Raw genomic sequence first — 16,085 nt, forward strand, 5'->3', positions numbered from 1 at the left:
TCCTATTATCTTAGCGCCCACCAAATATGGTGGTGCCATATTATTTTTTGCAAAACCTAACTCAATCCTCCAAAATTTAATGATCTTCTATTGACAGTGCATACGGGCTGGAAGTTGAAACGATGCAAGTTTCCGAATTCTCTGTGCCATGTTCATGCGCACCATGCTCATGGACCACGGAATTTGAGTTCAAGACGTTTTGCAATTTTTTTTTCTAGACATATGGCATATGTTCCTCCTCATCAAAACCTTGGCTTGCACTGCCTCAATTACTACAGTCAATTTTTACCAGTTCTAAAAAGATCTCACAGTTTCCTTCTCTTCAGATTCTTGGCTTGCACCGCCCTATCAATTGCTACAAAGTATTAAAATGAAAGTGAATCATTTGTAGATAATTCAGACTTGGAGCACAGAATAGTTATTTAGCTTCAAATTGCAGTGCGCTTTGGGAATGAGATACAGCCGTATCTAACAAAACAACTCACTACAATCCTGTTAATTATGCACTCCATTCACCTCTGAATGTCAGTGATACATTACGGCAATAGTACATGCTAAAGGAAATGTACGAAACAGGCAAACTTTACGCTGCTATATTCCTGGAGATTACCATCTCGAGTTGCATTAAATGACTTCTACTCTGCTAGAACTATTGCTTGCTGTTGCTCTGCTTCCCTGCTTTCTTTTTCACCATTCTCTTCCCCTCCCATTCGTCGTTGATGGTGATACCGAAGTATCACTACAGAGATAAATGCTGTAGAACGAGAATCAAAACAAGTGCTAGTATGAGGACACTCTTGTATCTCAACCCAGTCGCAAGTAGAGAGTAAATGAGATAATCATGATTGTTATTAAACTTGAAATTTTATACAACTAACAAACTCCAATATCATAATTAGGGAGCCAATTGTCTCCTTTTCTGATCATGTCCTTTGCCTCTCCTTATGTTAATGAAAATTGACGCATAACAAAATTTCTTTGAAAAAAAAGAAGAAAATTGATAGAACACACTAAATTGATAGAACATTGTTTTTTTTTGGGAGAGAGAGAGTGTGTGTGCAATGGGTATCTAGTTTTAAAAAACGTAGTGAATTTGTAAAGCATAATAAGAGAATTTTCAAATAAAAATAATGTAAATTACTAATACATAAAGATAAAAGCATCACATGATTTCACATGTGCCAAATGCTGCAGTGAAAGATGAAAATAAGAAGTTGATGCACCAACCAAGGGAAATCTCTTAATCATAGTCATCAAGATCAAGAGACTTTGAAAATGTAACAGGTTTGGAAAACATGGTAATTCTCGTAATTAGTCAATGCAAAAAAGGCTTCCCTTGATGCACGCACTTTGCCTAATTAACTTGCAAAGATTTTCATTTTTGATCCCTTAATTACCTAAGTCACCCAAGTTTTTATTATGTATCAACTCTAATATATGTTCTCTCAATCTCCATCTTTATCTTTCTTCAGCTTAGTTACACAGAATCAGGTGTGAAAGCAAACAGCTTAGATATCCTCGTTCAGCTCTGAATTATTGGGCTCCACAAAATTCCCCGAATGAGAAATTGAACGCTTTGATAGTTATATCAAGAAATAGTACCAAATCTCAGTATCAGGAGTTCTGAAGTTGTAACAGGTAAAAGGACAAACAATTCACTCTAATTACTTGTTGGCTAATCTATTATTTACTCTTAAAACTTTCTCTAAAAAGAATGCAAATAAAACAAAACCTTTCAGTTTGTAAATAAGAGCTTAGGCACATTTAAATGCACAAACATGAGGGTTAGAACTTAGAATGATCCATACTGCACAAGGAACTACATTCTGACATACATATGTGGTCATATCCCAAATTCTAATTGGTCCGAACTCTGGAGTCTAATAGGTGTGTCATCCCAAATTCTACAATGATGAAGAAACCAAAGCATCTCATGTGTACATATAGTTTGGCTAGATCAAACACATCACGACATGATGCAAAGTTGCAAACCCAACAAAGATTGACACGCTCAACTATCACATCGAGTGCTACCAACATTAATATGTATGCATGCCATTTAACCAGAAATACAGTTGTAACGACTGGAGAATAACCAGCTGCATGCATTAAGTGGAAACCATCCATCTAGTTGGCAGGAATTTGTTAACGATACCTGCGAAGATGCGCGCCTTTACACTCGACAAATTCCACAACACAGTGGCTGCTGATGCTGCTATAAGTCTCTTGCGTGGGCAAGATTCCCATGCTTCCTGAATCCAGTTTCTCGTGTTCTCAACTGACATATCATAAACATTTCTACATGTAAGAATTCCATCCATCAAATGATAGTGGTAGTTGCGTGGCTTGATATCAAATAATAAATACCTCTCCTATGTATTTGCTGTGAGTAGCAAGAGTAGAGTTTTGGGGCAGTGAAGCTCAAGAAAAAACCTGTAACGATTTCATAGAACTCAGAATGACGTGTTCTGACCATGATTTTTACAGCAATTAAGATTTGAGTATCATTTGTTATACCAGTTGCCAAAAGCCTCCACAGGGTTATCAAGTGACCGTACTTGGCCCCAAATATAAGAATAGGTGCCACCTGAGATTAAAAGCAAATGAATTTAGCGTCCTAGGAATTACCTTTGAGCTTCATAGGATAATAGGAAAATAGAACCAAGCCTGAAACTTGCCTTGAGAGTCATCGATGGCTCGCCGGAGAAAATCTCTTGGGTCTTTGCGAGAGCAGCATTGGCAATTGGCAACACTACTCGACTGACACGAAGAATGTCCTCTTCCACCAGTCGAAGGTTCCCTTTCCACTTGAGCTGCTGCCTGTACAAGTTCAAAGTCACTTGTTCAATTCCTCAAATAAACATTAAATCAAATGAGCAAGAGGGAAATAGATACCTCTGAGGAATAGAATTTTTGAAGAAGCTGAAGCCCAAAATTAAGATACCCAGATGACAAAACACAGAGATGATGCTGTAAAGAGATAAAAAGGACAGAGCTTATTACCACTTCTCAATACCTTATAATATTCTGAACAAATTTCTGAAACACATCTTGCGAAAAAATGGTCATTGGGAATACCTGAAATCATAATCCCTCGAAAAACAAGAAGATAACAAGAAGATCGATCCGAGCCCAAACCATAAGGTGGACTTTGCAACATTTTTCCACGTTATGAGTTCCAAGATCTGCTCCCCTAGCCTGTCGGGGTTAGTCTGGCCATCATCATCGTTCTCGAGTTCTGCTGCTTCTGCATCAACACATCCACATCTACATTAGCGGAATACAAAATTTCTACCGTTCAACCCATCAATCATTTGATCGATGAATGCATCCGCAAGCATCAGATTTTATGTCTTGATGCGTACCCACCCATGATCAAAACTCAAGAACTAGAAGGGAAGATTACAGAATCAGAACATACTCGGCAATGGACCGGGAGAAGGGATGGAAGCCACCAAACTCAGCCTCTCCTTGTGGGTAACCTTTGGTCGGCTCTGCCTCCGCTTTCTTGCCCTCCCGACGTCGTCTTCCGGAGGACCCAACTCCCTCTCCTCTCTCACGATCTCCTTCTCCAGCCGCCTCCGAGCCCTTCGAACGTTCCTCGGGGACGCAGCGGAAGCAGCAGCCCTGCTCTTTCCTTTCTTGCGGTGGGCCACGGCCTGATCCAGTTTCTCCTCTGCCACGAGCCGCGGCCTGGGCCTCCGATGAGGGGAGGGTGAGAGGAGGAGGAGATCTTGGAGGGAGATGGGGCTGCAAGGGTGGATGGAGAGTTGATGCGGGGACGGCGAGGCCGTGGGCTTCTTTCTTGATGGAGGCGTGGCGACGGCGCTGGTGTGGCTCTCGGTGTGGTCGTCGTCGAAGGAGACGGCGAGACGGGAGGGGGTTCGGCTTCGGAGGCGGGGATCGGGGGAGCGGTGGTAGTGGGGAGTGGAGGGGTTGGGGGAATCCATGGAGGACGTTGGGGGAAGAGAGCTCATTCTGGGGTTCGCGGAGGAGAAAACCAAGCAGAAGATTTAGGCCTTCGTGTCTCTCGTTGTGTCGTCCGGGCTTTAGAGAACTTTGGGATGGGACTTGATTGAAGAATATAGCCGTTGAGGGCATAAAGTATGAAAGATTTGAATCCAGAGAGACGGAGAGCGAGCGGAAGGTGGGTCCAGTGCATTAAACGGTACACTGTATGTGAAGTGAACTTTATTAGCTGCTACAATTGGACTTAGGTCATATCTATCCCCCGGATCTGATCGTACATTGTGTGCGCCTGACGGTTTCTGATGAACCCAGCATCAGAAAGAAATTCATGTAGAACGCCAAAAATATACAAAGAAAAGGAATTCATGTTGAACTAGTTCTTGCAGCTCCACAAGCTTGTATGATAGCAACATAAACATAAACATGTCACGAGTCAGTTTCACGGAAGCTAAGAAGAAAAACACTGAAATCATGCAACCCGGCTTGGGTTGACCCAAAGTAATTCTCGATGAATTTGTAATGCGGATCGGATTGAGCTAATACGTATGCTTTGAAATTCTGTTACAAGGCACCTAACCTGATCAATCTAATCCGATCCAAATTATAGTGTGGACTTATCAATCAAAATTCTGTCGAAATAAAACTTGAGCTCCATTAGCTTGAGAGTTTGAAACAACCATTATTTTGATCATGTTAATATTTTTGTAAATAGTTTAGGGTTATTCCCTTCAGGGCTGGGACGTGCCAAAGTAGAAATGCAATCAAACCCATTTTAGCTGCATGGGATTCATTGATTTTAGCAGTCTCCTCGACCATTTGGAGAGGATGCAATAGGAGCGTTTTTTTTGTTTTTTTTTCACAAGATTCTTCATGTTGAAAGAGTTACGTAGTCGGCTATTTCTCTTTTCCCCATGTAAGGAAATCTTTTCCCACGAGCACAAGTAGAGTTTCCTCCTATTGTTTTTATTAAGCTAGAGTAATGTTTGTAATAGACTTCTCTTCCTCTCCCTTCACACATTATGTGATTATCATATCCCTTTCAGATTTAACTTCATTTCCTTAATGAAGTAGGTGGAGCTCATCTCCTCCCTTGTCCTAAAAAAAAAAGGACAACAAATAAAAAGTAGAAAAAAAAAAGATGCCGGAAGAAAACTAATTACGAAAGAAAAAAATATTTACTTAAAACAATTGAGTCCAAGATCCCTTTAAATAGAGTATCATATGGGTAGAATATTTGATTTCTACTCAACTTCAAAAACCAACACACACTAAAAGATAAGACTTGATAATCATTAATGACCAACTAAATAAAATCCTAATAGATATCTCATGTGCATTCTATTCATTCTAGATTCCAACTATATTTAGATATCTTATTTGTTGAATGCTATGCAACTTGGCCTTCAATCAGTCTCAACTTGCATAGTAGCCCATGTATTTCTTGGGAAGGTTACAATAATTAGAAAAGCTCAATTGCAGGGATGCAGATAAAACTTAGGTGAAGTTTCACCCAATTTACTTAATATTAAAAAAATTGATTCTAGAAATTCTAGAAATTAAAGAGAAATTAGAAAAAAAAGAAACTATAACATGGTTGTATGGAGCTCTTTAATAATAATTTTTGACTGAGTAATCATCGAGGAGATAACAGTCATAGTAATGATGGTGGTGGTACCAGTATTGCTACCAGAGGAGGTGGAGGATATTGTAGTGAAATGTTTATGGTAGTGTTAGTAGTGATGGCAGTGTCATTGATGGTTGAGGCAAAAGAGGAGATGGTGGTGGTATGATCATCTCGTGGTAGTGGTGGTGCTAGTGTTTGAGGTCGTGGAGGCAATGGTTAGGTTTAGGGTGTTAAATTTTGGAAGGATGGAGGACTTGGCTAACAATGGAGTTGGTGGCCAGAGATGTGAAGTGGGTGAACAAGGGTGTTTTGCTAGTAGCCCAGAACGATTCTTTATCGTGCCCATTTGCATCACAAAAGGTTGTATATGCCTGCCTGGATAGCCACCTTGTCATCATTTTATAAGACAAACGGCTATGGCTTATCTTAGTTGTATTTGGCATCTCAATACAACAGTTTCTATTCTTAAGACAAGTACAGCTCTATCTCTTGAGATGAGTGATGTGGCGGCTATCCAGGCTTAGTAGTTCTCAGCGGTCCAAAACTAGTATGTAGAGGATAAGGTTTGAAGCCCAATAGACACTAGAATCTCAAGATATACCACTTCAAGTGGAGTATGAAAGTACTTCGATGATGAGGAATAATATTTTCATACTTCAAAACCTCTACCAAACCCTGCTAAAAAAAAAAAAAAACCGTTATCAAAAACACTTCTTTAATTTTTTGGATAATAAAAATAGAGAAAATATATTGATATTTTTGGGTACTTCACCAGGTTCATGGTTAACGTGAGAGGCTCGGAATTTTTCTAAGACCACGGGTCGTATTTTTCTGCAGCTACATTATGCATCGAAGTAGAGCCCAAATTGGTCATCTTAATAAGAATTGGGGTTCTGTGCAGGGCATGTAGTGAGAACTAACGGACTCCATGAATCGCATGGTTCTCATGAATGGAACATGCGACAGCAGCACAATTCATAGGGTTATTGAATTCAAAGCAATGGGCCAACCCTAACTGTGCTCATCGACATCTTCAGGTGTATTGAATTCATAGCTTATATTAGTATCTTATTTGTTCCGGATCTGCGAACACTTAAGTAATTTTTCATCATTTTCTGAAATGATCTATCGCACTTCCGTTGTTATCTTCGGTGAAAAAAAAATGTATACAATGGCCAGTCAAATGCTGGGATTCAGTTTTAGGACATGACAGCTAAAAATCCTCTATTTGCATAGTTCTAGCCAGGATAGATTTATTTAATAATAAAATAGCAACTAAAACTTTCTTCCGAAGAATGATTACTGAAATGATATTTGTTATTAATTGTTATGATGAAAAATAATAAAAATAATTAGAAATTAACACTGATGTCATTCAAGTGTCTCTTAGTTGAATAAAATTTTAAATGTAGCTAGCATAGATATTTTAATTCTAAAAGAATGACTTTATTAGATAAACATTGAAAAGAACACGTAATGATCATTGTAAAAATAATGGCTAAAAAGAAAGGGCTCTCGTTTGAGTTCACATTATTATAAGAATTGCTATATCAATAGAAATTTAAATTTTTATATGCATATTTACATTACTATAATGGTATATACATACGTATGTACATGCATAGATATAGAGATACATATAATATATCACTTGATGATGAGTTTTACTTCTATTTCTTTTCCCCATGGATTACCAAGCGACTCTATGTTTTTCCTCTTTCCTGCATGCATGTGGGTTAGTTCTTAAAACGTATCATACATGCAAAACGCATGTATAATATAATCGAAGGCCTCTCAAATAATTTGTTACAATTTGTACCGCTCGCTGTAATGTCATTTCGAACCTTGTCTCCATGCATTCAGATCGGCGAACTTCTCTATCACAGCACGAGAGAGAGAGAGACTCCCACCAGTGGATCTGGGCTTAGACAAAGCTTATCCGAAGGGATTATGTGTGATAACCGGCCCAAAATGGGCCTATATTAGAATGAGGCCGGCAGGCCCAACTGATTTTAGTATAATTTTTTTTTATAAAAGAAAGAGGTTGGGACAGAGGACGTGGTCACGGTCACGATCCTCTGCCCCATGCCTCCGCAGGATGGATAAGGCCACGGTAACTGTGGCACCAAAGGCCATTCGAGCGGCCACCGGCCATTGGGTCGCGGATAACCACTACCAAGATTGCGGGCGGATGCAACGACATCAAGCTTATCCTTTTCAAAAACCTTTTAAATTCCCATCATCCTTTGCAATGGATCACCACCGAGTTCCCTCCCTTCTTCTTCCTCACCTCCGACTTTGCCCCTTTTCATCTTCCTCCTCTATTTTCTCTTGTACACGGTCGAACTACCGCAGCACCTCGCCGCCGGCTGCATCACTACCGAGCCATCAACCACCCCCCGGCCTCTTCCCTCCTCTTTGCTCTCGTCCTTCTCTTCATTTCATTATATCTTCTTCTTCGAATTTCTTCCCATTTTCTCTATTTTTTCTCATTTATTATTATTATTATTATTATTATATATATATATATATATATACATTTCTTAATGTAATCTTATCTCTTTGGATCAAGCCCACAATCCGACCAGATCTAAACTTTCCCCTAATGGTCGACCCGGACCACCAGGACCAGGCTTGTGATTAGAATTAGACTGAGACTCTCTCTCTTCTTTCCCTTTCTCTCTCTAAACCAGACCCAGAGATCTTAGTTCAGAGCCCTAACTCTCTTTGCTCGGATCCAAGTTGACCCCTAGGTGAAGGCCTTGAACCACTCCGATATTCAAGTGGCATACGGACTCTATACCTTAGCTTTGTCAAATACTCTCTAGAATTTAGTTACCCATGACTTTTATTGAGCCACTTAAATCATAGCACATCTTGATTAGTTTAATTTACCTTGTTCAGACCAACCTATGCATTGCCCCTATTTGACCTTGCCTTTTCTTTACCCTGATTTGGGCATGAGGTACTATTTTCCAATAGTATTTTAATTTGTAATTTTGCTTGACTACTAAGATAATGATAAAATTAATAGTATTTTAATAATATTAAAATAGATAAACCTGACTCGTCGAACTGAAATGGGATTTTAAAATAAGAAAAGGTAAGTAACTTAATGATTCAAAGTGTATTTTCTGAATTTTGGTAAAATGATAATTAGTTTATTAAATATGGCTATGATATTTGTTTTATACTTAGTCAAACGGGTTGAGCATGTTATTGTTATAATAGTAAATCTTTTAAATATGTTATGTGTTATAAAATTTAGAAAATATGACTGGATAAATTATCTAATTTGTTTTATATGTATGTATTCTTAGCACGGCTATAATCTGGCTCCGCCAATAAAGATTATTCGTTGGCCTGTCGATTTATAATTTGAGAAACTAGTTTTAATACCGAGCCATCGGTGATTAGAATAGTAGTATATGACACTTTGTGCATTTTTTATCTAATCCATGCCATTAGGTTACGTGGTTATAGTCTAATGTTGGATCTCTAACATCAGCTTATGAAAATAATAATAAATTTCAAAAGAGATATATATATTATTCGAAAGTTAATTTATTTTCAATCAGTATCATGCTAATTAATTAATTATTTATTTGACATGCTTAGACCTTATTTTATAGTATTATATTGCTTATTGGACTAGTACAGTTCATTATTTTATTTTTTTCTATTTTTTAGATCTTAAATCATGATTGCTCAAAATTTTGGAAGTGCGCAGATGTTTGTGATTATTTGGGTTTGAAATTTAGCTTAGCTACATTAGTTTAGTTCAGTTTAAACATTTTATTTAATTTGTATAATAATAATTAGTTAGCACATTTTCACTTATATTATTTCAAAATAATTAATTAAAAAAATTTATTTAAATTTTAATTAAATTAATTTTTAAAAGTTTAAAAATTATTATTATTATTATTATTATTATTATTATTATTATTATTATTATTATTATTATTATTATTATGAGATTAGATTTGTAGGCTCACCGTCGTCAGGGTTCGGGGCGTGAAGCTAGTCGACAACGGTTGGCGCGAGTTCATTTGGCCAGCGAGAGGAGCTGCTTTCTTGGATGTACAAGCGCTTCTCCGTCATCGTGCATGGCGCTGCTCCGACGTCCTCTCGAACAAGACTAGTCGAATTCCACAGTCATTAAGTAGAACAAACCATAATACGTGTCAAGTGACGATTTCACATGCATACGATCACAATAAAAATCCAAGCAGGAGAAGAGACAAGAGATCAGTAGAAGCTAGGCGAGAGATGGGATGTTGACTGCCCGATGGGAGGGACAAGACAAGACACTGGGGTGGATCAAATCGCTCATATCAGGCGACTTAAGAAGAATGTACAGACGCTAATCCGGACAGCGGAGCCGCTACCGTCACTTGCCGTCCGCCGCTGCTGTCGTCAAAATGATTTCATCGTCCCAGCCAACCCCACCTCTAGCTTTTATGGCCTTCCACTGTGTTGTTCTGTCTCCTATTTACTGCTGCTCGGTACTGGTGCTGAAACCATCCCCCATCCTCTCATTTTAAAAGGTGGTGGAGGAGGAGGCGAACAGGAAGCATAGGAAAGCGAAGCAAGCTCTTCTTTGTTGGCCGGTGATTGTCAGGTCTTAATCTGTGACCGGATCCGCTGTAGGAATGCTTATTTGTAGCAGCTGGGGCAGCAAAATTTGCCTCCAGAATAATCATGTATGATTTGCCCATAAAAGATAATAGCTGTGAGGAGTTCTGCAAGGAGGGATCGGCATCCAAGAGTTTTTATGAGGAGCTCTTTCTAACTTTGCAGTCTCTCACCTACCTAGACACGATTCATCTTTCGTACGCCAGTGAAGTTAGCATGACTAGCTCTGCTCAAGTATAATACAATTTTTCTAACATTAATCAAGCAGCAAATCCTCTGCAAACTAGATTTTTGATGGGCTAGATAATAATTTAATTGTAGAATTATTTTCTTTTTACGACCAAGCTCTTTGATGGCTACTTGAACTCTTTTCATAATTGGACAGTCAACCAAAGCTATCGCACATCTTGGTTGTAAAAATTTCCAATAGCTACACTCTAGAGGAAAGTCAACCAAAGCTATCGCACATCTTGGTTGTAAAATTTCTACCATGCCTTAAGGTAGCTATAACAACTCTAAGATCTCATTTTAAAAAAATAGCTAAAAAAAAGTTTTCAGATTTTTTTGCTCTATATAAATATCTAAAATATTTTCGATGAATAATTAATATGGAACTAAATATACATCTACACATATCTTTTTATACTTTTTTTTATTCAAATCCTGGTGTCTACTTTTTTTTTTTATATACTCTTGATCAGCTTTAATGGAATCTTCCTGCGTTGATATTATTTATCATAACTTAGAATTTCACCCAAAAAAATTATTCAAAATTTTTTGAAATTTTTAGTACTATATAAATATCTAATTTTTTTCTATTAATAATTAATATGGGATTAAATATAATAAATATTTTATTTTTCGGTTGCTATTTATGTCAAGGTTTTCTCACCATCTAATATTTCACAAAGACATAAGTCCAAAAAAAAAAAAAGTCAATCGAATCTACGGAGACCCTTACAGATTTATTCGAATATTTTTTTTTATAACTTCAAACGATTAAAGCATATATTTTATCTTTGTTATTATCTTAATGCTACGATTTATCAATTGCTCCGGTAGTCTTAATGGCCGGTGGCGGCCGACGCCGTGATAATATCACAACTCCCAAGTCACAGCGCGGCCCTTGTCCTGCTTTAAGCCTTCGGTGTATTTACGGTAAGGCGTGCATCGGACCGCAAAAAGAGGAGACGTCCTCACGTGATCATCCCTGATCCCCGTTCTCGGTTCGCTCGTACCTCCCACTCTCTCTCTGCGTCTCCGAAAACAAGTTGACCTCCGGATGCAGATTTGCCCTCGACATCCTGTGATATTTTATTTTTTAATATTATTAAATGTGTCCGTACTCGTATAGTTTGACATGCAGTAAAAAAACAAGCTGACGATACTGCCAGGTCAACTGGGCTCGAAATTATTACACAAATTGGCTCGGGCTGTAACCCGCAGCATTGGACTAACCGGTTTGGATCGTCCACCCGCCGGATTTGGTTCCAACCGGGGTTTAATCCTTGTCATATTATCGAGATAAACACCATCCCAACCACATCGTCGTTGCAGGATCCAACAAATATTGCTTTCAGGATTTCTGCGGCACCTCAAAAATACTCAGGGACCAGGTTTTATCTTTGGCGCGAAAGAAGAATTCCTTTCCTCCTAAATGACCATCAGACCATTTACTGCATAGATCTCAAAACACTCTTATTCATCTGTTGGCATCGGTCTCAAAAAGAGCGACTGATGATCCGACTATAGATTCACGTGAAGAAAGATGAATCCCTTTTTCGCTTATCTATACCATAGGGTGATTCTCTTTGTTATCAATTAGCTATCCATACTTCATTTTGTGGTTGCTACATGCATGTCAAAAGTTTAGTAAATCTTTATTTTTAAGCTTATAATAATCTAGCAAGTAGTTGGAGCTTAAGCTGAACACCTGTTGCTTATGAATAAACATGGATGCAGTTACCTACCATTTTAGGTGCAGTAGGGTTGTGTTTCGGTCTAGTCAGGTTGTCTTTAATGATTTAGGACCAAATTCCCACCTCCAATCCACCAGTGGCTTAGTCTAAATGGCCAAGGTGAAATATTTCGTAGTATTGGCTATAGGCATTGTTCTTTTGTGAGCTTGGCTTTCTTGAAGCTCTGAGTTGAGGCAGTACGGGTTGTTGGAATTGGGCATGCCCAGTGTTGTAGGGAAATAATTTGCTCCCAAAAGCAAACTCATACACATTCTTTTGCCATCATTCATCAAAAAGAGAGAGGACACGAAGCTGAAATTAGGAGGATAGAGACAAAAAAAATATAGGCCGATGAGATGGGGAGGGAGAGGTGATTTGATGTTAAAGCTGGCCGATCTCCATCATCCATCTCAAAGTCCGAGCTATGAAACGTCGAGTTCTCATCACCATCAAACCATGATGGTGATGGATGGATGGATGCATCCATGCAACGGAAGCAGAGGAAATCCTAACTAATTGTGATGAATATCAACTCAATCTCCACCCGATCTTTCTCTATCAGAGAAATGGACGGAAGCGGACGGCTATATGTTCATTTGCTTTATCTTTTAGCTTGGTTGCTTTTAAGATGCTTTTTAGGTCTCTTATTTTGATATTGAGATGTTGCAGATGGGGACGAGAAGGACCGCAAGCAATGATTCTTCTTGTTTTGTTCCTAGAAATGCGAAAGGTTAAAAATTCCACTCAACTTTGGTCGGTCACCTCGTCTTTCTCCTCTTTTTAAGCTTTTTGGCAATCTATCCTTATTCTTCTCTTCCCTCATGCTTGTTACCTTGATTTCTAATCCCTTTCCCGTCTTCCCTTTCTTCCACTCTTTTCCCTCCCCGTCTCTCTCTCTCTCTCTCTCTCTCTCTCTCTCTCTCTCTCTTTCCTTTTTTTTTTTTTTTCCAATGGAAAGTCCATCACATTTGCTTTAAAAGAAGATGGCAGCCATTTGGATCTGCAATGAGACATATCTATAATAAGATAAAAGTTATTTTATCTCGAGGCTTATTCTTGCGCCATAATGCAAACTACCCTAACGCTTTGCTCCCAAGTCCCAACCAGAATCCACAATTTAACCATGGAGTAAATATTGAACTAAATAGAGTGCTTTTTATTGAACGTAAGGTAAGAAAGAGATACAAGGATTGAAGACATGCTGATGCAGGCAACTTAGCATTGTAGTTACCAAGGCTTTTGCATTTTATGATATCAAAAGAAAATATAAGAATCGGTCCGGGTTGCGTCTTTGGTGCAGAAAAATAATTCATCTTTTTTATTTCTATTTTTCTGTTGTGCACTGCTGAGATCTATACAGGCAGATAAAAGAGAGAGTTCATAATGCTTTAAAATCTATGCAAATAAAATTATATTGTGAAAGAAAATCAATTATTCTTTAATCCAAAAGATACAACTTAAACTCTATAAAAAATAGTATTTTTTCTCTCTCCTTCATGCACATAGGGACATACCTGTGCGTGCGCATATATACACATATTTAATGCGTGTGCCCATTCTTTTCATTTATTTGGTGCCTTGGTACATCCCAATGCCATTACCCTCCACATTTGTGCTATCTTATTATGCAATCGGCTCTATCTTTTGTAATATTGCCATTTCGTACGGTATATTCCAGAGTTCATGTATGAATTTTTTGTTAATACCCGATTATGTTTGTGTACAAATATACTTGAAGCTACCTTGAATATGAATTGGAGGATGATTAAAAAATGACGGGTGCAATGCTGTCGTGAACTTGGCTTTATGTATAAAACATATTCTTCATTTGCTTTTGGATTTATAGGCAATTAGGCATGCACCCTTATGTGCCTCATCTGGCTTGTTTCAGGCCAAATTATTTGTTATGCAGTTTGGGCTAAAGACTCGCAGAGAACTTGTAATTTTTTTTATCCAATGGCTCTATAAATTCATCCTTCAATACATAAATAATATTATTAGCACTTACATAAATTTCTATATGTCTCGTGGGTTGGTTGATTACTCAATCCTCGTAGGTCACGTAGTATACGACGTGTGATAGCAAACTACAAAAAATTCTCAAGTGAGTATTTATATGTAGTCTTTATAATGTATGCATTATTCTAGCACTTTCATGTTGAATACACGTTCAAGAGATCCAGATTTGCATACCAAGCAAGGAATTTATGTGATGAGATAATATTTAGTCAAATAATACAAAATCTTTGAAAAAAATGTTAGAGGATGCTTGGAACCTCCGCTAGCACTCGAGCCAAGATATGAAGCAATTAAAACCACATATAGTTTTAGATGGACTTGGAGACCAATCCACATTTACGCCATCATTCTTCTTTTCTCAAGATGATGCAGCAAACTGGTATCACAGCACTACACTTCTAGCTAATTGTTAATTACTCATGGCGCCGGCAACTTCAATTCAGAAAGTCACCGATGGCGGTGAGACTACGCCAGCATGAAGACTATTCATTCGTGCGAATAATTCACAAAGATCTTAGAATCTGTCTTAAGATATTAACCGGAATAATGGCAAGTAAACAGGAACATCTTAGGAATAATCTCGTAACCCCCCCCCCCCCCCCCCCCCCTTTTTTTTTGAAACAAGTTAAATCTAAATGCAACAACCTGATTTTATGGATATTTTCATATTTATAGCAGATCCTACTAGCTGATGCAGAGCCAAGGACTTGAAGAATTCAATTTCGCTGTCATAGCGCCCAGACTAGTTCTTGTTTTTGAGTGCCCCCACCCCTTAGTTATATCAAAGTGAATTTCGATGGTGGTATGTCGACAGATGCAAAATCTAGAGGAATGGGCTCTGTGAATAGAGACTACCACGATAGGCTGGTTACAGCTGGAGGTCGATGCACCCTCGGTTTGACCGCCATTAGAGCAGAGCTTCAGACAACCTGGGAGAGTATTTCTTATGCGAGGAGTGTACTTGGTGCAGATAGTTTATGCCTCGAGGAAAACTTTTCTATGGTGATCGATTGGATACGGAGAGTGGATTGGTATAGGGATGATCACCTATTGCTTCATGAGACCCGCAGACTGGTCAGAGAGTTGGGCTCCTTTCAAATAGCATATGTGTATCGGATGACAAATAGAGCTGCAGATTGAGTTACCTTTTTTGTTACTCGGCACTTCAAAAAGTTTACTGGATGAATGCAATAGATATATCTTCTTTCTTTTTTTTTTTTGATTTGGAAGGTTGTATCTATGTTAGAGTGGTGTGAAGTCCGATCCGCGAGCACCCTGCACACTGGATCGTAGGCAGCAGTGGCCGACCAGTAGGTCTTTTGGGCATTCGGAATAAGGCTGCAGCTCGACCGAATTAGATTAACGAAAGACGAATGTTTTAGGCCGAATGAAGCGAAGCCAGATTATGTCGGAGTTGGACAGTGTTGATTTGGCAACTCAAGTATTCCGATGCACATATCAATTTATCAAAAATGCACATATCAAAAATGACCCGGCATACACTTCGGCTACTAATAAGGGGACAAGTTGACTTCATCCATCGGTGGAGGAATCTTGCATCAAGAGCGTGGATCATAGAGGCGGATTTACCGTGGGATGGATTCCAAAAGGTTCTTATGACCTTTTTAGGCTGAAAGGTCCTATAATGCACTCACAATTGTTGGATCAAGGGCTGGATCGGCTCAGGTCGAAGCACGCCCGCCCCGTGTGCGTCTTTCACGACATGCTCAGCCGTTTGAGAACACCGGGGGGTTCGGGGGTGGAACCCCCTGGCGTATCATCGGTAAAAATGAATATCCTAATCCCCCGAGGGGGGCTTTGGGGGGTAACGTTCCATAACCTAAGAAAGGGGAGGGGGTTTCATCTCGGATGGTACT

General features: G+C 38.8%; 1 protein-coding gene across 1 annotated transcript; it reads right to left on the reverse strand.

Moving 5' to 3' along the window:
- Positions 1-402: 402 nt before the first annotated feature.
- Positions 403-4,064, reverse strand: LOC103721107 (reticulon-like protein B17). The gene is made up of 8 exons (XM_008811276.5): positions 3,422-4,064; positions 3,079-3,247; positions 2,896-2,970; positions 2,679-2,820; positions 2,518-2,587; positions 2,368-2,433; positions 2,156-2,278; positions 403-754 (listed from the first exon to the last, which is right to left on the reverse strand). The coding sequence occupies exons 1-8, from the start codon at positions 3,975-3,977 to the stop codon at positions 636-638; spliced, it is 1,320 nt and encodes a 439-aa protein (XP_008809498.1). The 5' UTR covers positions 3,978-4,064; the 3' UTR covers positions 403-635.
- Positions 4,065-16,085: the final 12,021 nt, after the last annotated feature.

Source organism: Phoenix dactylifera, chromosome 12 (genome assembly GCF_051530095.1).
Source record: "Phoenix dactylifera cultivar Ajwa chromosome 12, Ajwa_hap1_PhDact_Kaust_v1.1, whole genome shotgun sequence".
Taxonomy (NCBI): domain Eukaryota; kingdom Viridiplantae; phylum Streptophyta; class Magnoliopsida; order Arecales; family Arecaceae; genus Phoenix; species Phoenix dactylifera.

What these genes read in the sequence shown, in the direction of transcription:
- LOC103721107 (XM_008811276.5), bottom strand. Translation starts at nt 3,977, where the DNA reads ATGAGCTCTCTTCCCCCAACGTCCTCCATGGATTCCCCCAACCCCTCC. An exon ending in TCGAGGGATTATGATTTCAG is followed by an intron (nt 2,971 to 3,078) that starts GTATTCCCAATG and finishes ATCTCTTTACAG; the next exon opens with CATCATCTCTGTGTTTTGTC. An exon ending in ACAGCAAATACATAGGAGAG is followed by an intron (nt 2,279 to 2,367) that starts GTATTTATTATT and finishes ATGATATGTCAG; the next exon opens with TTGAGAACACGAGAAACTGG.